Genomic DNA, 21,749 nt, shown 5'->3' on the forward strand with positions numbered 1-21,749 from the left:
GAATGTCTTCGGTTGGTACTCCCCTTAGAAAGGCTGCTGAAGTAGCTCCAGCTCTGGTGGAATGAGACCCAATGCCCTCGGGCACAGGTTTGCCATGGTTTAAGTAGCAGAAATGGATGCAGTGGCTTATCCACTTTGAAATTGTCTGCTTTGCTATAGCCTTGCCTTCTGATCCTGCAGCATATGTCTCTAGTAATTGCTCAGTTTTTCTTAGAGCTTTAGTCCTGCTTAAGTAGAATCATAGCTGTCTGCGTACATCCAAGGAATGCAGAATTCTCTCCCCCTTGTTCTGCGGATTTTGGATAAAAGGTTGGCAGATGAATTGTTTGATTAAGAGCCACACTGGAAACCACCTTAGGCATAAAAGTAGGATTTGTCCTCAGAGATACCCTGTCTGGGTGAAATATAATAAAAGGCTCTACAGCCATGAGGGTCTGTAGCTCTGAAACTCTTCTTGCTGAAGTAATTGCTAGTAGCAGAGCTGTTTTCCATGATAAGAACTTTATATCAGCGGTAGCAGCTGGTTCAAATGGAGGCAGGGTGTGCTTTTCCAACACATAATTGAGGTCCCATGCAGGCAGTGGTGATCTTCTAGGAGGCCTTAAATTTTTGGCTCCTTAAAGATACTGCTTTAGTAAAGGATGAGAAAAGATTGGTGGCTCTGTATATTAATGAGCCAAAATGGCAGAGGCATTGATTTTAATTGATGAGAAAGATAGGCCTTTGTCAAGCATCTCAGTTAACTATTGCAAAATCTGAGGAATATTTGGTTCTGCTTTATCAGTTCTTTGTGCTTGATTCCAATCACAGAATCTCTTCCATTTGTCAGCATAAGATTTTCTAGTACTAGGCCTTCTGGCTTCCAAAATGACATCCATCACAGCTTTACTGAGAGGAGTTGTTTGTATGACTACATGATCAGTCATGCTGTCAGGTTCAGAGTCTGTAGTTGATTGCGCAGGATCTGATTGTTTTGCTGGGACAGTAGTTGTGGTCTTTGAGGCAAGGTCCAAGCTGGGTATTGAGACAAGTTCCTTAGGATTGGGTACCAGTATTGCCGGGGCCAGTCCGGGGCAATTATTATCATCTTTGGTTTCTCTTGTCTGACTTTTAGGAGGACCTTGGGGAGAAGAGGCAGAGGCAGAAAGGCGTAAACTGATAGGTTTTTCCAACTGAAGGATAGGGCGTCCACTTTCCATGCTTGTTGTGATAAGTCCTTGCGCAGAATTTTTTCAACTGATAATTTTGAGAAGAGGCAAATAGATCTATGTCTGGGCTCCCCCATTTCTCTGCTATCATGCTGAAGACTTGTGGATTTAGTTTCCACTCGTGAGGATCCGTAAGGTTTCTGCTTAAATCGTCTGCCAGAGTGTTTTGTTTTCCTGGCAGGAATTGAGCTTGAAGATGTATTTGGTAGGTCAAAGCTGTGTTCCTCAGTGCCATGGCTAATCTGCATAGGAGGTATGAGTGTGTGCCCCCTTGCTTGTTTATATACCACATGACTGTGGTGTTGTCCGTCTTTATCAGTAGTTGTCCTGGATGAAGTGAGTCCTTGAAGGCTGTTAGGGCATTTTGAACAGCTAGCATCTCTTTCTGTTGATATGTAGATGCATTTGTTTTGGTGACCATATGCCCTGAATGCATCTTCCTGCCATGTGGGCCCCCCATGCATAATCTGAGGCATCTGTTGTTATGGTTTGGCTGGTAGGGGGTAGAGTGAATGGCCGTCCCATGTTTTGGTGACAAGCCTTTGCCCACCATAGAAACTCCTGTTGCAGGCAGGGAATGACAGGAATCATTATTTCCAGACTGTGGGAATGTTGACTCCATAAACTTTTTAGGTACCACTGAAGCTTCCTCATATGCAGTCTTGCATATGGAATCAGTAGGATGCAGGATGCCATGAAGCCCATTAGCCAACAGAATATGTCTTGCAGAAGACTGGGTTTTTGCTGCAATCAGTTTGAAGTAACTAGTCAGCTGCCTTTGCTCGTCTGGCGTGAGGTAAGCCATCTGGGCAGTTGTATTCAAGCTTGCACCCAGGAATGTTATCTTTTGAGAGGGTACCAGTTGTGATTTATTTTTGTTTATTGTGTACCCTAGGCATGTTAGAAGCCTTTTCACAAACGCCAGGTGTCGAAGAAGAGTGTCCTTCTTCTCTGCTTGAATGAGACAGTCGTCCAAGTAAGGATATATCTGTATACTTTTTTGTCTGCAAAATGCAAGTACTGGTGCCAGGCACTTTGTAAAGACCCTGGGCGCAGTAGATAAGCCAAACGGCAGTGCAGAGAATTGGTAATGCATTAAGCCAGCCTTGAATATGAGGTATCTTCTGCATGATTGTCTTATTGGGAAATGCAGGTATGCCTCTTTTAGGTCTAAAGTCACCAGCCAAGCATTCTTGCCCAGCATGGGCAGAAGCTGCTGCAAAGTCAGCATTTTGAATTTTGGAATGTCCAGGTATGTGTTCAAAATCGATAAATCCAGTATTGGCCGCCAGGCCTCGTCCTTTCTGGGTACCAAGAACAGTCTTGAGTAAAAACCTTGTCCCTTTTCCTGTTCTGGTACTGTCTGAATGGCCCCCATATCCATGAGGGACGTAACCTGTTTCTGTGCCTCTGCCCATTGATTTTTTGGCAGATCTGGCCAACCATTTGCTATTGGCAGAGTGTGGAAATGGAATCTGTATCCCTGTGATACGATGTTTAGTACCACTTGTCCTGGGTTATTAACTACCAATTTTGAGCAAAAAGTGCTAATTTTCCCCCTACGGGTGCTGCCAAAAGACAAGTGCTTGGTGCAGGCAGAGGGAAGTCATTGGGATTGCTTTCTGTAGGTTTGCGCTTTATCTCCCCCAGATTTGGAGGTGGAAGCGCCCCATTGATTTGACCTGTATGAATCTTGCACCTGGTATCTGGAACCCTTAGGGTGTCTGGATTTGCCCCTTTGAGTGCTGTCTGACACAGGAAAGGACCAATTTTTTGTAGGCCAGTGTCTACTGAATCTTGGTGGCTGCACTTGCAAGAAGTCTTTTGCACAGACTTAGCTTTATCTTCCATTTTCTTAAAAACCTCTTCTGTCTTAATACCAAACAGAGAATCCTGCTGTAAAGGTGCATCTAGCAATTTAGCTTTAACATGATCAGGCAAATTTTGTTTCTTTAACCAGGCATGCCTCCTAATCACCAATCCAGTAACTGCGGCCCTGCAAGAGGCCTCTAAGGAATCAAAACCACACTGCAAAATATGCTTTCCAACTTGTTCAGCTGCATGCAATAATTCCTGCAATTCTTTATTTTCTGCACATTCTGAAATCAACATAATTTTCTGTTTCAGCAATCCCATAACATGTTGTTGGTACTTAAACATATGAAATTGACAGTTTAAGGCCCTGATTGCCAAGATTGCAGATGTATAAACCTTTTTTCCCCATCTGTCCAGTGCCCTTGAATCTCTGTCAGAGGAGGTAGTATTTTTTGCTGTTGAGGCCTTAACTCCCTTTCGACCCTGTGAAATAGTTTCAGAATCAACAGCAGGGTTTCTAAATAAAGATTTTTGTGAGTCATGGACCCTGTAATATCTGTCAGGCTTACTAGGAGCCAGAAGTAAGGAGTCAGGGGACAAACCTTGACTCCGAAAACACATCATCCACAATGTCTAAAACAGGGGGAATGGCTAAAGGCCTGTGCTGAGGGAGAAGGAAATCCCTGAGCCTCTTTTTTGATTCTGAGAAGTCTTGATTCTCCCAAAGAAAATACTCCCTCAAAGTATGCAAAATATCTCCAAATGAATAGTCCTCAGGAGGAGATGCAGATGGAATGGACTCCTCAGCATCACAATCCTCATAGGGAGGCATAGATAATTCCTGATCAGAAGAGGAATCGGAAGAAACAGAAACCTGATCTGAAGATTCATAATCAGTGTCTTGCCTAGGCCTCTTATCAGGAGGGGGATGGGTACCCCTGATCAAGGTAATAAGGTCTTCATCCATTTTGATAATCTATTTTTTTGGCATAGAGGCCTATGCATGTGGCTCAAGTGTCTTTTTTTTAGTTTTAGAAGTCGCTGTAGTCTTTGGTTTTGCAGCTTTCGTCAGTTTGATATACAAATATTGAGGTCTGAATACACCCTCAGAAGCTGGTGCCTGCTCAGCGGCTCCGGACCCATCCGAGGGAGATACATCCGTCGGTCCAATACCTTGGGTATCTTGCGGCACGCCGGACTCCATATGGGTGTCGGTAGAGGCCTGCGACACGAAGGTAGCGGGTATCAGGGGCTGCGAAAGCACCTCACTGAGTACCGGCAAAACGGCAACTGGCTTAGGAGAAGCTTTATCGTCGGTTTTGGATCTCGACTGCCTTTCTTTGTCCTTTTCTTTGCGTTTTTTATGTACTCCGGTAGTTGGATTACTATCCAACGACATTTTTGGGTAGTTAAATCTGTTTCCAAAATACTTTGATGCAAAAATATAACAACGCTTAATAGTGCGTTGGTTAAATCTAGCACAAAACTGACAGCCAGGCACATTGTGATCAGGGCCTAGGCAAGGAATACAGTATAAATGGAAATCCTTATGAGGTATTTGCTTCCCACAAGTAATACAATTTTTAACTTTTTCTGAAATCGGTAAAAAGCAAGAAAAAAGTTTCCCCAATGGGGTACTTAGCTTTAGTGAAGACTTCGGTTCTGAAACTCAAACTCGAATATTTCAGTAGTCGGCCGAACGGCACTTGCGAAATGCTTCTGCTTCGGGCACCGAGTGGCAAAAAAGACTAAAGAAAATGGCGTCGGCTGCATGTTTTATACCCCTGATGACCTGACGTCATGGAAGAGGAGACAGCAACCGACACAGGACCCAAGACTTTGGAATTCAGGCCGACTGAGGGCAACCTGCCAGCAGATTTCCCAAATGTAATGACTGCAACAGTGAAACACGAAGAACATCCCCCTTCAAAAACATTTTGATATGAGAAAGCATCGAAAAGTACTGTTTTGTACCTACCATAAATGTAGATGTCCGAACTGGATAGCATCTGCAGTCATAACAACTGGGTTGTCCTGTCGTCAGGCAGCCCTTCAGTCGGCCGGATTCCAAAGTCCGGGTCCGCTTCGCTGATGTCGCACTTCACCTCATCTCTGTTGGTATAAAGGCATCAATTTTCCTCAGTGTTTCTTGCCCCAGATGCCAGTAGCCCTCTTGAAGGCTAAAATTTGGATAGATGCCAATGTTTCCAAAAAGATAGAGGTAAACACAAAAATAAGCATGTATGTACATATATACAAACAAATACACCATAAAAGACTCCCCACCAGCTAGCTATTAGGAGGGTAAACACCCTAGGAGTACCACAGAGGGGAAGGAGGTGACTGCAGATGCTATCCAGTTCGGACATCTACATTTATGGTAGGTACAAAACTGTACTATGTCCTTCATGGATGCATCTGCAGTCATAACAACTGGGTAGAATACCATAGCCAACTAGGGGAGGAGGATAAAACTAGATTATGGTGTGTTTAGGATCCAGTACAGCAGTGGCAAAACCTGCTCGGGATCTGGAATATAGAGGCAAATTATAATGCTTGGCAAATGTATGCACGGAGGTCCAAGTAGCCGCCTCAATAATGTCTTTGGTTGCCACTCCTCGTAAGAAGGCTGTGGTAGTGGCTGTTGCCCTTGTAGAATGAGGTCTTATGTTCTGTGGAATTGGTTTTCCATGGAAGGAGTAACAGAATCGTATGCAATTTCCTATCCATTTGGAGATTGTCTGTTTGGAAATTGCTTTTCCTTCCCTTCCTGTTGCATAGGCTACAAAAGTTGGTCAGTCTTTCTGCTACTTTTTGTTCTGTCCAAGTAGTAGCGTAGCTGTCTATGTACATCCAAGGTATGCAGTATTCTTTCCCTCTGTTTTGTGGGTTGGGAAAGAAGGTAGGTAGGTGGATTGCCTGGTTTAAAGACACTCTGGATACCACCTTAGGCATAAATGTAGGATTAGTCCTCATGGACACTCTATCTTGGTGGAAGATTAGGAAGGGTTGCACTGCCATTAAGGCCTGTAGTTCTGAAACCCTCCTTGCTGAAGTAATTGCCAGTAGGAAAGCAGTTTTCCATGACAGGTGTTGTAGGTCTGCTGTTGCTGCTGGTTCAAAGGGTGATAGTGTCAACTTTTCTAGCACAAAGTTTAAGTCCCAAGCTGGTAATGGTGGTTTCCTTGGAGGTTTTACATTCTTGATTCCTCTGAGGAACTGCCTGAGCAAAGGGTGCGAAAAACAGGTGGATCAAAGCTGTATTCTGCTGAAATAGCTGATGCATGTATCTTGATGGAGGAGTAGGACAGGCCTGAATGAAGAAGTTCGCCAGATACTCCAGAATGTTAGGCATATCTATGTTTGACACATCTTTTCCTCTTTCAGTACTCCAAATGACAAACCTTTTCCATTTTCCAGCATAGTTCCTTCTTGTTGAAGGTCTTCAAGAATAATGTCTTTAACTCTTTGGGAAAGTTCTGGATTAGCTGCTGCTATGTGATGTTCCATGCAGTCAGTTGCAACGTTTTAGGTTTGGATGTATGATGCTGTAGTTGTTCTGAGTTAACATCAAAGGCATCAGGGTATTGGCCACATATTGTTCCGAGACATGCTCCTCAGCAGTGGGTACCAGTGTTGTCTTGGCCAGTTTGGAGCTATCAGGATTATCCTTGGACGTTCTTCCTTGATTTTTAGTAATACCTTGTGTATCAAGGGAAGAGGTGGGAATGCATATGCTGTTAGGCCTTTCCAGCTGAAGGAGAGCGAATCCACTTTCCATGCTAGTGGGTGGAATGTCCTTGTGCAGAATTTTTGAGCTGGTGATTGAGAGGTGATGCGAATAGATCTATCTGAGGCATTCCCCATTTCTTTGAGATGGTCTTGAAGATGTCGCAGCTTCCATTCGTGGGCATCCGATGTGGTTCTGCTTAATATGTCTGCTAGAGTATTCTCTTTACAAATATTGCCTGTAACTGGATGTTATAGCTGAGTGCGAGGGTCCACAGCTCCAGAGTCATTCTGCATAGCGGGTATGAATGAGTGACTCCCTGGTTGTTGATGTACCACATGACTGTGGTGTTGTCTGTCCTTATCATCAACTGGCCCTCTTTGAGAAATGGTCTGAACTTTTGGATTGCCAGTTTTACTGCCAGCATTTCTTTTAGGTTGATGTGCAGGTGAAGTTGATCCTGTGTCCACAATCCTTGCACGCATTTGTCCAGCATGTGGGCCCCCATCCTAGGTCTGAAGCGCCTGTTGTGATGGTCTGGCTTGCTTGACATCTGCGAAAGGGTAGCCCTGGGTTTGACTGGCATGCCTGAGCCCACCATAGGAACTCCTGTTTTAAGCATGGAATTAGTGGGATTTCTGTTTCTAGGCTGTGTCTGTGTTGGGACCATAAATTCTTTAGGTACCACTGTAGTTTTCTCATATGTAGTCTGGCAAGTGGGACCAAGATTATGCATGATGCCATGAAGCCCAAGGCCTGCAGTACTTTTCTTGCTGTTAACTTGTTCAGTTTTGTTAGTGCCAAGAAGTAAAGAGGGAGTTCTTTTGTTTTTCTGTAGTTAGAATGCCATTTGTTTTACTGTGTCCAATAAGAATGTCCTTGTTTGGGATGGTATCAGCCTTGACTTTTGTAAATTGACTGTGTATCCCAGTGCTTGTAGCAAGTAAATGACCCTTTGTAAATCTGTTGTCAGCTTGCTTTTGTTGTCCCTTGTAGCAGGCAGTCGTCCAGGTATGGGTAAATTTGAATTCCTGTAGTCTGCAATGGGCGATTACTGATGCCAGGCATTTTGTGACTACTCTGGGCAGTAGATAAGCCAAAGGGCAATGCTGAGAATTGATAGTGCTCTGATCCTGCAAGAAATCTGAGGTATCTTCTGCAGATTGGTCGAATGGGGCAGGTATGCCTCCTTGAGATCTAGAGTTACCAGCCAACACTCCTTGCCCAGCATGGGAAGAAGTTGCTGTAGGGTCAGCATTTTGAATTTTGGGACAATGATGTATGTATTTAAGGTGGACAGGTCCAGAATTGGTCTCCAACTTTTTCCTTTCTTGGAACTAGGAATAGTCTGGAGTAGAACCCTTTCCTTGCTCTGCTGTTGGCACTCTTTCCACAGCTCTCATGTTTGCTAACTGCATTATCTGTTGTAGAGCCTCTGTTTTTGATTTGGAGGTAGATTTGGCATTCCTCTTTTGACTGGTAAAGTGTGGAAGTGGAACCGTAACCTTGATCTATGGTTTGTAAAATCCACTTGTCTTTTGTTATATAGTGCCAGTTCTTTGAAAATAAGGTTAACTTTCCGCCTAGAGGAGCTGCTATTTGTTCCCGGATTTAGGGTTAAGTCACTGTGGCTGTGTTGATGTAGTGGCAGAGGTTGTGTCTGTGCCTCTGTTGTTACCTTGCCACTGTCGCCTCTGTAGGCACCTCCTCTGGATTGGTTTCTGCCTCTGGAACGTCTATTCCTGCCCCTTTGAGATCTTGTGGAGTCAGGAAAGGACCAATTTTTGGCAGGCCAGTTCCTGCTAAACCTTGGGGGTTGAACCTGCATGAAATCTTTAACCGTTTGAACAGATTTTGCCTTTTCTTCCATTTTCTTCATAACCTGCTGGGCAGGTGTACCAGACAAACTTGTCTTATCCATAGGAGCATCTAGCAACTTAGCTTTAACATGATCTTTAGCCATGCATGCCTTCTTATCACTGTGCCAGTCATGGCTGATCTAAATGAAGCCTCCAGTGCATCATAGCCACATTTTAAGGAATGGTTACTAACCTGTTGTATGTTATTTACCATTTCTAATACACATTTCTTATCAAGAGATTCATCAGTGGTTAGCTTTTTAGTTAACTGATCAAGCATAAACTCTTGGTATTGTATCATGTGAAACTGACAGTTTAAAGCTCTAGCTGAGAGAGTAGCTGAAGTGTAGACCTTTTTGCTCCATCTGTCTAATGACCTTGCTTCCCTTTCAGAAGGAATAGGGTTTTTAGCTATGGTCATGCTACTGCCTTGGGACCCTGGGATATAGTTTCGGGTCTGCAAGTGGGGCCTTGTAAAGGTGGTGATGAGTGTCTGGCACCCTGTAAAATCTGTCTGGTTTGGCAGGGGCTGGAGGTAAAGAATCTGGTCTGGAGCAGACATCATTGAAAGCATCATCCACCACAGAGAGAACAGGAGGTATAGCTAAGGGCCTGTGCTGTGGAAGGTGCAGAAAGGTCCTAAGTCTTTTCTGGAGTCTGAAAAATCCTGTTGCTGCCATTGGAACTGCTCATGGCATGTAAGGTTTCCCCAAAGGACAATTCTTCTGGTGGGGCAGCGGCTGGGATGCATTCATCAGCATCAGAGTCTTCAAAGAGAAAGGAGCCGCTGGCTGGTCAGTTATGTCTGATTCATCGGCAGAATCATCAGAGGACACTGGCTCAGGGGGCTCTGCCCTAGGTCTCTTCTCTGGGGGCTGAGAGGCCCTGTCTGGGTGAGATTGGGATCCTCTAATTAATGAAATTAAATCTTCTGCCAGAGTAAGCATTTGAGAACTAGAGGAGGGCCTGGTTGTAGGGGGTTTAACAGGCACTGTTTTAGTAGTCTTGGCTGCTTTAGCCCTGGCGAAGGCCTTAATGGACATGGCTGCTGGAGGCCTAGCAGCACCACGTGCTGGGGTAGAGACATCCAAGGGAATGGTGTCTGATAAGTCAGTGGCAACCACCGTAGTGGATAAAATTTCTGAGGCCGATTCAAGAGTGGTAGCAGGGGCCTCAGTTGTAGAGATAGATTCAGCTGTACTTTGATCAGTTTGTTTGCTTAGCCATGGTTTCGGCCGAAACCTGTCGGTCTTTATCTTCGTTTTTGGCAGATTGGGTAGTCGGAGGATCCGACGGCATAATAAAATCAGAACCGAAAAACTGTTCAGCAACGCCTAAGCGTCGGTTGAAAGAAGCACAGGCCGAACAGGCTGCAAACAAGGCAGACAATAAGAGTGGAAATCTTTATGAGGTATTTGTTTCCCACAGGTTAAACAATTATTAACTTTTTCTGACATCGGCTGAGGCAAGAAAGAGTCCCCAACGGGTACTTAGCTTTAGAAGTCTTCAAGTAGTATTCGTAGAAGTAATCTCTGGATCCGACCGACCGGCACTTGCGAACAGCTTCTGCCAAGAAAGACTGGAAATGGCGTCGGCTGATGCCTTTATACCCGAAGACCAACAGAGATGACGTCGGGTGAAGTGCGACATCAGCCGAAGCCGGACCCGGACTTTGGAATCCGGCCGACTGAAGAGCTGCCTGACGACAGGACAACCCAGTTGTTATGACTGCAGATGCATCCATGAAGGACATCAGGGGGATCCATGGGCAGACATGCTGAAATGGCCGATAAGGCCACAGGATAATAATTCACACAAATGTTGCAAATCCAGAGAAGCACTAACCTTGAATGGGTGCTGGTTATGTTGTTGGAACCAACTAGAAAAACTTTTCCATTTGCTAATATATGATTTTTTTAGTAGCAGGCTTTGCTGCCTCCAGGAGTACCTGCTATAAGTCCTCAGTAAACAGGTGCCTAAAGGGAATTAAGATGCTACCAACTACACAGTCAGCTGAAGTTGACTGCAGTTGGGGTGCATCAAACACCCCTGATTTTGTGTGTGCACATGCATTCTGTGAGGAAGCTTGCTGTAATTGCTCCTGGCCATTTCTAAAAGAAGGGAGAGCCACTTTTGCCTGGGCCAGAAGGGAGTCACCACAATGATCTGCAGTATTCCTTCTGAATCTTCAGAAGTACCTCAGATACCACTGGAAAGGGTGGGAAAGCATGCAGGCACATTCCTATCCAAGGAAAGGAAAAGGCATCTGTCTTCTTGCATGGAGTCCTGGAGCAGAATCTTGCCAGTTGAATGTTCAGTAAAGATGCAAAGAGATTTACTCAAGGAACTGCCCACAGACAAATCAAATCTTGGAAGACCCCTGATCTAGTTTCCATTCAAGAGGGTCCACTCTACTCTTGATCAGCTTGTTTACCATAAAGTTTTGCTCTGACAGAATCTAGGATGCATGTAGAATGAGAACGTGCTGTGATACAACATCCCAAGTAAACATGGCTAGTCTACAAGAGGAGTATGGCCTGGTTCCCCTTTCTTTTTGATGTACAACATGACTATGGTATTGTCTATAACAATTTGAAGATGTTGAGGGGACGAAAGATGATTCTGACAGGTAAGTACCATGATCAGGGCAAGTATTGTTTTTATATTCACATGCTTGCAATTGTCCTTGTTGTCCCACACAACTTACACTTTTATCCATCCTGAAACTGCTGCAAAGCAAAGTCTGATGCATCTGTGATGAGTAACTGCTTTGGAGCATGGAAAAGGGGGAGACAAGGGTTTAGAGAAATTTGCTGTCTCCACCAAGCAGTCAGTCAACATAGCACTGCATATGAAAAGACAAAAGATGTTGGTGTTGAGACCAAAGAGACTTCATATACCACTATATCTTTCACATGTGGAGTCTTTCCCACGGTGTTGTGAGAATCACGGATGCCGTCAGACCCAAAATCCTGAGGTATTTCCTCACAGTGACTGATATCTGAGTGGAAAACATAGAAATAGCTCTAGATGTAAATCTATTTTTTTCCTGTGGAAGAAAAGCTTTTTGAACTCAGGTGCATAGCTGTTAGTCCAGGAACACAAACTTGTGTGGAGTCAAAAAAGACTTGAATATTCTCTTGGAATCCCAGCTTGTGTAAGAGATCTCTCACCCAAGTGAGAGATTCCTAATACTTTGAAAAAGACTCTGCTAAGATAAGAAAGTCATCTAAATAATGAAAATGTGGACACCCTGTGGGGTGCCATGAGCTATAATTGGAGCTAGACAATTTGTGAACGCTCTTGGTGCAGTGGACAGTCCAAAGGTAAGGCAGAGAACTGATACTGTGACCCAGACACACAAAACCTGAAGAAATGCCTAAAGTCTGGATAAATATGGATGCGATGATAACCATCAGCTGTTTCCCCTTCTACTGGTCCATGGCTGTTTTTACCTGCTCTAGCAACTTTATGAACCTGGCCACTAAACAATACAAGGAAACAATCATCCTGAAAGAAAAAGGACTAAAAAGGCAATGTAGGTGCACCTAAAGTCCATGATATATTGGGCTTATCACTATATTAAGTGCATAGTGTACTTTGTTAACTGTAGGCCATGGACGGCAGCTGCAACCCTCACATTCACAAGCTAGCATTTCTTGTAATCTTTAATTACAAAACTCCTTAATATACAGTCAAATACCCTTTTAGTAGTTGATCCTGATTCCCACCTAAGCTAAACACACTAAAGTTAACATAAGTACAAATACACATCACAAGGTTTCGGAATTGGTTAAACAGTACATTGTAGGCAGTAAAGATATTACTTTTGTTCTGTAAGGTCCTGCATATATTCAAAAGAAACCAAACACAGATAGACAAGGTACCTTTTCTCCAAACAGACGTACTTACAACCATTCTGTGGATTAAGTGATTTTTGTCCAATTTAATCCTATCCGAGGCCAGCCCACTCTGCTTCCCCTAGCTTTGCTTGGGCTTGCTCTGCTCCCCTATCCCCATTCCGACCCACACCTCATTTCCTTTATACCTAAGCTAACCACAACCCCTGTACAATTCTCCAATACAAATCCCACCCACATCAGCTAACCACACCCTTCTAACTTTAACTCTTATACACAACTCCATCCCCACCAAACCCACCTAGACTTAACCTCTCACGATACAATACTACACTCTACTTTCCTATACCTCTCTTCCTGATTCCACACCCACTCTCCAATCAGAATGAAAGACCAAAACTACTTGCTCTACAACACTCTATTATCAGCCATCCTCCTCCTTGCTTACTATACTACTAACCCCCATAACTACAAACTCTCCAAGCCACCCATCCCCAACACTCTCATACACCTCACCACACCTCCCATGCAAACCTTATCATTACATCATCATCAAGACTTGCCTTAGATTTAATACTAATGTCCTCCTTCAAGACACATACAACACACCAACACTCAGTTGTCCTTCTACAGGTATAACCAACTTATAACCAAACTGAAGCACCTAATTTTGTAAGATAAAATTCCAGTCAGATATCCATCCCAATCCTGGGCCCATCTGTACCTCCCATGTAACCTACTCATTATCCTTAAGCCCCTGTTCCTCCACATCCACCCATATTCTCACAGACACCACTACCTTTACATCTTTACCTATTACCAGTAACTCTGATCTCATCATTACATGCTTTAATCTCAGAAGCATTGCAAACAAATTACCTGAATTCTATGCCACCCTTGCCTCCTACTCCCCAGACATTGCAGTCATAATTGAAACCTAGTTAAAGACCCACATCAAAGACTCTGGAATTACTACAAATGGTTACAATATTATAAGACAGGACAGGATAAACAAACGTGGTGGGAATGTAGCAATTAATCTAGAAAAACTAAACTGTTCCCCACCAGACATCTCTCATGCTGAACTCCTTATCACTCACCTCCAAATTAATCCTCACAAATCTATTAACATCATAGCCATATACCTACCACCAGGCAACAATCTGCACAACATAGAATCCATCCGATCCTGGTCATCTTTTTCTCTATCCCAAGAACCATCATTCTAGGTGATTTCAACCTAGACTGGTTCTCCTGCTCCTCCGACTCCCGTACCTCATTTATAAACTTATACAACTTCACCCAAATTATTACCTACCCCACCAGCATCGACAAGAACTCCAATAAAAAGTCACTTCTAGACTGGATTTTAACCAACAAATCAAACCACGGGTACCAGGCAGGCTGTCTACCAATCACGCTAAGTGACCATGCCCCTACATTTCTAGTTAGGAAGAAAACATATCCAAACCAGCATCTCATACAAATACACCCATAACAAAAAATATTTCTCCTCTGTCACCTTCAATTTACTACTACAAAACTGCAATTGGTCCCCATTAAAAAAACTGCAACTAGACTTAGCTGTAGAATAGTTCAATAACAAATTCCTTGAACTATTAAATAATCTTGCTCCCCTCAGAAAAATTTTCCAAAAAACCAAACAGCTGCCATGGCTTTCTAAAGAAACAAAACAACTAATGAAACAATGAGATAAGGCCTGGTCACTATATCATATGACCACAAATAGCAATGATCTCGTCCTTTACAAGCAACTTAGAAACCATGCTAAGAAAAACATCATTAAGGATAAAAGAACCTATTTCCTCACCTGCCAGCAAAAATACCAGCACAAGCCACAAAAAATCTGGCATAATATCAACCAACTGCTTAACCCTGGTAAAACCCTACCCCTGCTCCCCTCACTACTAACTCCTCTGTGCAATTTGCCTCACAATTCAATTCCCACTTCATCAACTCTCTCACTTCTCTCCTAGACAACAAAACAATCCCATCACTCACTGTCCTCTCCTCTACCTCTAATGACGTAAACTCCTTCTCCATTATTCCCATTCCAACTTCCTACATAAAAAACTCCTATGTAAATTAAAACCCTGCTGCTTAGCTGACGACCAACTTCCAAATGAATACCTAAAGCTAGCTGTGTCATACATCGCCTACCCCATATCATTACTAATAAACTGCTCCATCTCCCAACAGTACATTCCTAAATTATGGAAAATCTTTCATATCATACCACTTCATAAGGGCGGCCCATCTAGAGAAATAACTACCGTCCCCATTGCCATTCTATCCCCCCCTTGCCAAAATTCTAAAGAAATGTATCCACCAGCAACTCATGAATCACCTCACTACCAACAACCTACTCTCCAGCACCCAGCATGGCTTCAGGCCTAAACACAGTACTACCTCAGCCCTCATAACCTTTACGGAGACCATGCACCACCTCAAAAATGAAGGCCAACTAGTCTCAGCCATTTTCTTAGATATAATAAATCCAAATACTCCAGTTGCTTTCCAAGGTCAATAAAGGCCACCTCCAACGTATGTCTCTTACATTTATTGTACAAAAACGCATGCTAAAACCATAAAATACACTGCTTCAACGGACTTAGTGCTTTCATTTCCTAACCCGGAAACATCAGAGTCAACTTTTCCTTCCCACCTTGCCATTTTCTTAGATATGTCAAAAGCTTTTGACACAGTGTCTCATCAGCTGCTTCACAACAAACTTGCCACTTACAATCTCAATACCACACCCCTAACATGGTTTCACAGTTATCTATCCGACTGACAACAGGCCACTAAATGGGCAAACAGCCTCTCTCCACTATTACCAGTCACCGCAGGGGTACCACAAGGCTCCATACTTGGGCCCATCCTCTTCATAATATTTACCAACAACCTATATACTGCCACCCAACATGCCATCATCATCCAATATGCAGATGGATCCTCCCTTACCTGTTCAGCCCACTCCCCACAAGAATTCCAACACAAAATTCAATCATTCCAAGACATTGAAAATTATCTCACTAGCCACCAACTCATCCTAAATCCAAATAAGACCAAGCTCATAATTTTCTCTAATAAATCTTCCAAACCCAGTACCCAAACCCTCTCCATACTAACAACAGTACAAAAATCAAACTCACCAAACTGCTAGGGGTAACCATAGATGACTCACTAAAATATGATAAACACATCTGACCATCAAAAAATCCACTCTAAACTAGGTGCTCTATACAGGGTTAAACCTTACCTTACACAACAAGCTAGACTGGCCACTGCAAGAACCCACTTGCTATCCACCCTCCTATACTGCTCTGAGGTCTTTGCTAACCTATTAAAAACTGACCTAAATAAAATAGATTCCTGCTATAACAGAACAGCTAAGTTTGTCACCAACCAACCCCACATAACACACCAGTGCACTGCTCTCAGACAGTTTAACTGGCTAGAACTTCCCAACCTATTATTACTAAAACAACTTTCATGTGCCCATAAAATCATATTCAACCATACCGACTGCCCAGCTCTATCAAACCTAGTGCAGCCAAACACAAACTGTAGATTTCTCAGATCATCCAACAAACTAATGTTAAAAGTAACCCAGTCTCACAACTATCATGGAGACTCCTTCCACTCCCATAAAATAGTCAAAGATCAGAACACCCTTCCTCAACAGATAACTAAAAACCCCAACATCTCCACATTTAAAATGGGTCTATATTAGAAGACCAAAGATGCATTCTTTCAAATGTGTCTTGGTCGAACTGAAAAGGCTGAAAACGCAAAATATCAAAGCAGCTGTTAAGCAAATTATTTCCCTGGGAAAGAATTTGCTTGGCCGCTTCGGTACTTTGCCATTTTTGGCACTGTAGTGCAGTCTCAAGAGTTGGTATATTTAAGTAGGGGGGGTGTGGGGGTTACATCCCCCCCACTTAGTGTAATGTTTGAAATTGATTTATGTTTTTTTTTTTTTGTTGGAGCAGCAATTTTTTTCCCTTGGAAAAAAATCGCTGTTCTGACACTTCGACATTGTAAGCTTTTGCTTGCATAGGGTCACTCAATCACCGTTCGCTTTAAGTGTTCGGTGATTTAATATAGACCCTTTAAAACTACCCTGAAAGACCATTTAAATGATAATTGGCTATGCCTCTGTATTGCTCCCAACTAATATTCCTCCTATTTTTTCCCCCACTCATCTCACACATGATAGTCCAAATAGTGCTCATCCCACAAAGGGCTATTCCACTATCTGTCTTATCTTTATTAATCTTTGTTCCTTCAGATGACCTAACTTGTAAAAACATATGATCGATTTTGGTCTTTCAGAAGTGACTCACCATGTAAAGATACACGACTTATGTACCTCATGTATACTGTTAAAAAAAAGTATTCCTGTATGCCCTGAAAAATGCATGTTTATATTGCATTTCTGTTGTTATATGTTGCTATAATATTTTTGTTAAGCTCATTTACATATTGTTAGCAATGTACTACTTAAGTTTACTGCTTGTACCTTAATAATGTTCTTTTTGTTGTGGAGCTTTTCTCCACGGGTCTCCTCTGAAAATGTTTTTTTTTTCAACCCAGTCAGACACTACCCGGTTAACAAATGCAAATACATAAAAAAAAATAAAATAAATCTAGTGTTACCAGGAAACTTACATGAGAAAGAAGTTGTAAGAGGTTGTGATGTTACAGCATTTTGAACGTGGGCACTATCACAAACAGGTTTAGGAAAGACATTCAGAACTGGTCTCCAAGGGCCCTCTTCCTTTGACACTGAAAACATCCTTGAACAGAACCTTTCCCAATCTGAGAAGGAGGAACTGATTCTCTCACTCACTGAGACAAAGTGTTGAAGAGCAGGTGGAAATAGGTGTGCTGGTTGAGGAATTATCCCCCTGGAAAGGAGGGATTTCCTACTACTGCTATCTGTATCACTGACAAATTATCTTTAGAACTCATTTGTCTGAATCCATCTGCTGTCAAAGAGAAAAGTCGAGATTCAGATTTTCTGGAAGGGAAAAGGGCCTGTAAGTGTGCGAGGAGGGGACAAGGTCCCTTAAATAGTTATTCTGACTTGTTGGACTGCCCTTGGTTGTTGGGGGCAGTCCTGAAGTCTTTTGGAATCCCCCTACCATTTATACTTAAACGTCTGTTTACATGCTTTTTGCTGAGAATATTTTTTTGTTGTTGAAATTGGTGAAGGGTTAAAGAATCCCTTAGAAAATTTGGAAAAGGAGGGCTGAAAGCCTAGATTCCCTGTATCATCTTTCCCCTTTCATCATACTTTTTGATAACCTCTGCAACAGAGGAACCAAAAACTAAATCTCTATCCAAAAGAAAATTTAAAATCTAGCCTATGCTATAAATTGTTATATATAGTACCTTACACCTTTATAAAGTCCACAAATTTCTCACAAAGTATCCTTTAACATGTTTTCTTTTCAGTGCATTTAAATTAATTTATTTTAAGACATGAACAAAAAGGGCATGAATTTATATATCAAGATGAGTGATATTAGCTTCAAATTAACCCCATGGACACAGCTGCATTTTGCCCCTTGAAGGAATACTTCTACTCTTAATGAAGCAATGTATATTTGGCTAAAGCCGCTTGTCACTTCTTCACTCATTTATACTACCCTCTGATTATCATCTTCATTTCCCTCGGTATACTTTCTGCCTTACTTATCTGTGGTTTGCGTAACTACTAATTCAGATTATTAAAGCTTGCAGCAAAACAAGGATGACTGCCTGTTTAAATTCTATATCACAAACTGCTAAATTAGCTGCATTTAGCATTAAGCTCTAAAATTAGTTTTTTCCAGATGAACTTACCTGTTGGCAGCTCTTTATAATAATACACTACTGGATGCAAGAAGTTTGAAAGCCATGCATGCCAAGGCTCTCCTACAGATCGGTTATAGTGGAAAACATCCTTTCCAGGGCCTGAGAAATTCTTTCCATATTCCATTGTAATAACAAAAAGACCATTATCCACCTCTCTGCCGGTATATTTCTTCAAATCTGGGAGAATTCCAACTGGATATTCTTCTAAATACTCAAATTCAGTGGAGTTCCTAAGGACAAAAGAGCAGCAGACATTTCAGATGAACAGTTTTTCTATGTACTTATTTATGTGTAATTTTCAACAGCAGTTCACCATATATATAAATCATTAAACTCCACAACCAACTACAACATTTGCACCGAATGCTATACAGCAGTGGTGCACAACCTTTTTTTGTGGGGAGGGCCACTACATGAATTCTTAATGCATCTGCAGACCACTTCAAAACATAGTAAGTTGTTATGAGTTAACAATAGGTACAGGTGACTGGCATTTTTACTTAACACAGCAGTCATGCAATTGCCTGTTTTCTACATCAACTTTGCGTTTAACTTTATTTTGGCTTGCAGCCATGAATTATTACAAACTCTTGCAGGAACCTACTACTGTTTACAGACTACAAGTCATAAACAACAAATAATAGTCACTTCCGCAGCTAAAATTAGAGGTGTGCACAACTGCAGTCAATTAGGTAAGTAAGCATGTGCTGGAAAGTTTGTGTGACTGGAGTAAGGCATAGCATTTTTTCACTTTTTTTTTTTTTTAATTTTTGGTTACTCTCTGGGGGCCTGATGGTGTTGTGGTGAGGGCTGGATTTGGCCCCAGGGCCAGACATTGTCCACCACTGCTATACCGTATCCAATGGTTTCTATTTTACTTCATCTTCACTTGTTCATCGTCTCAAACTGTTGGTGTCACTTGCAGTGGTGGTGGTGGGGTAGAACCACTTTTGCTTTCATCAAAACCGCCATCTCCATCTGGAGCCTTTCTCCCCGGGCCTCCGCTGAAAATTGGCTTCGTTCCAAGTCGGACTTTCCCAGTTAACAAATGTTAAATAAATAAATAAATAAAAAATAAAAAATCTGTTGCATCTTACTGTTTCTGTCCATAATTATTCATGTAATTGTCTATGTTACAGTAAAATATAATACTAATAATTCTCTCCTTACAGCCTAGGTAATAATGCCAGAATTACTCTCATATATATTTGGGTACAACACAACTTCCACTAGCAAGTTAGAATGCAGTCATCATCTTCCTCTCAAATTTACCCCACAATGTACAGGCCCTATCCTGTTTGTAAGGCGAGGGGGGGTTGAGCCTGAGGGTGGTTACTGGCAAGTCACACACGTACTGTTACCTAATTGCTTTGTATATCCTATGATCCAAAACAACCCAAAACAACAATTACTTGAAGAATAGAAAAGCTAGGGTGCAGTGGGAAAAGCTCTCTCTCCATTAGTTAGCACAGTTAAGAACGCTTGCTCTTACTCTATTCTAATTGCTGGATTATACATTATCTTTTCTGTCAAGAGGATTTGGTAACTTCTGCCTACTGGAATACGCTAGCATAATGTGAAAGGGGTTTCAAAATTTCAGAAGGTAAGAGGATTCTGCATGCAGAAAAAAATACATACAAATTTTATAAACAGTAACAATAAAAACATTTAATTACTAAAATACAAACAAAAATTGTTACCATCATTAAAGTGAAAGCCCATCAGAAAAGTGAAAACCATGAAATACAAAATAATAATGTAGGTCATTTACCTAAAGAAGCTGCCCGCAAGCCTTAAACAACAGAGAAGGATTTGGGGATAAACAGCACAACTACATGTAGTTTGTACATGCTTAACTTCCAACAGGGCAATCACATAATTTCAGAAAGAAAGGAGAACAGCTGCTTAACAGAAGAGGGAACAAAATGTTAGAAGTAATTAAAATCAACTCATTAATAAATATATAATTTAAAATCAACTCATTAATAAATATATAACAAGCAGAAGGGGACTCTTCTTCTCATTCTTCTGATAACACTCATGCAGAGACTTTGCCAGTGAAACCCTTTCTGATGTTCCAAAGGAAAATGCTTCAGAGACAGGAAAAAAAGCACAGGAGTTGACTAAAATAGTGAGTTCCTTGGACTTGAACTACAGTATGGGGTTGGGAGATGGAGATGAACAGGAAGACGACAAGCAACACTGAAATTAGTGAATAAATGTGATATTACAAAATATCAATCACATTTGTGAAATATGGCTTTGCAAGAAAAAGTGAAAAGAATGAATCTTTGTTGACTTTGTTAAACTTGTGAGGACTGAAAAGCGTATACCCAACTTCATGTCATTAATGTTTTGAAGGACACTAACAGGAAGGGGGAAAAGCAATTTCTGTTCTTATAAGTATTTGTATAAAACATTTTATGATATAAATTGTATGTTACATTGTAAGGCATTTTCAGTTATTGTTGTATGTGATAAAGCTACTAAACAAGAACATTTTTTTTGTTTTTTTGGTTTCAAGAAATGTAGGCATTACAAGTGAAAAGGAGAAGAATGGTTGGATAAAAGTATGTTTAGATTAATAAATGAAATAAAGAAGTGCAATGGCTCCACACAGCAAACTTTTAATTCCAAATAAGTTAGGTAAGCGCTTCCACGGATACTCTCTGCTTCTTCAGACCATATAAAACAAAACAACATTACAATACAACCATTTAAATACTAAACAGCCAATAGGATATGGCTTACTGCGTAGAACATCAATGTTTAGATTAACATGCTATAATCTTGGGTTGCTGATGTGAGGGATGGGGTATAAAAGTGCACATATTGTAAAATATGTACAGCTGATGTTTTCTCTTACTTTTGAACAGGTGAATGTCTGGATTAGAGTCCTTGGCTTAATCTAATAATGTTTTTGTGCAAGAAAGTAAATAAGAGAACACTAAATTAATGAAAAGTTTTCCTTTAGCAAATAAATGTTCAGTTTGAAAAGTCTGCAGATCAGGGCAGATCTAAATGTTTTTCTTAGCTTTCTGTGGAGACAAACTGCAATAAAAGCCAGGGTACTTTTTAAGGCTAAAAGTTAATATTTTTCGAAAACACACAAGCTGTTTTTTCAAACCTGGAAGGGAAATAAAGATAAGACAAGAACAAACAGCAATTGCCTTAAGTAGGAGAGTGGGCTGTAACATGCCTCTTAGCATGGGTAACCTTAATTTAAGGTTGGGTTATGCCTATGTATGTCAGTTTGGCACAATTCTTCCTATCAGGAGGGTTAAAATTCATTATTTGAAGATATAGGATCATAAAATCATAGCAGGTTATGAGGCTAATGGCCATGGGACCCTTACAAGCCTAGCCAAGAGTTTATCCACAAAAAAGAAAA

The 21,749-nt window shown here is 41.6% G+C and overlaps 1 protein-coding gene across 1 annotated transcript in view; it reads right to left on the minus strand.

Annotated features, from left to right (window-relative positions):
* The window catches only part of FOXRED2 (FAD dependent oxidoreductase domain containing 2), a 799,110-nt gene that overhangs the window by 129,696 nt on the left and 647,665 nt on the right, over positions 1-21,749 (minus strand). Inside the window, exon 7 of the mRNA XM_044075330.1 lies at positions 18,347-18,588. Within this exon, the coding sequence (XP_043931265.1) occupies positions 18,347-18,588 (242 nt within the window). The remainder of the gene's footprint in view (positions 1-18,346; positions 18,589-21,749) is intronic.

This window comes from Protopterus annectens, chromosome 1.part1 (assembly GCF_019279795.1).
Source record: "Protopterus annectens isolate FY-2018-M chromosome 1.part1, PAN1.0, whole genome shotgun sequence".
Classification (NCBI taxonomy): domain Eukaryota; kingdom Metazoa; phylum Chordata; order Ceratodontiformes; family Protopteridae; genus Protopterus; species Protopterus annectens.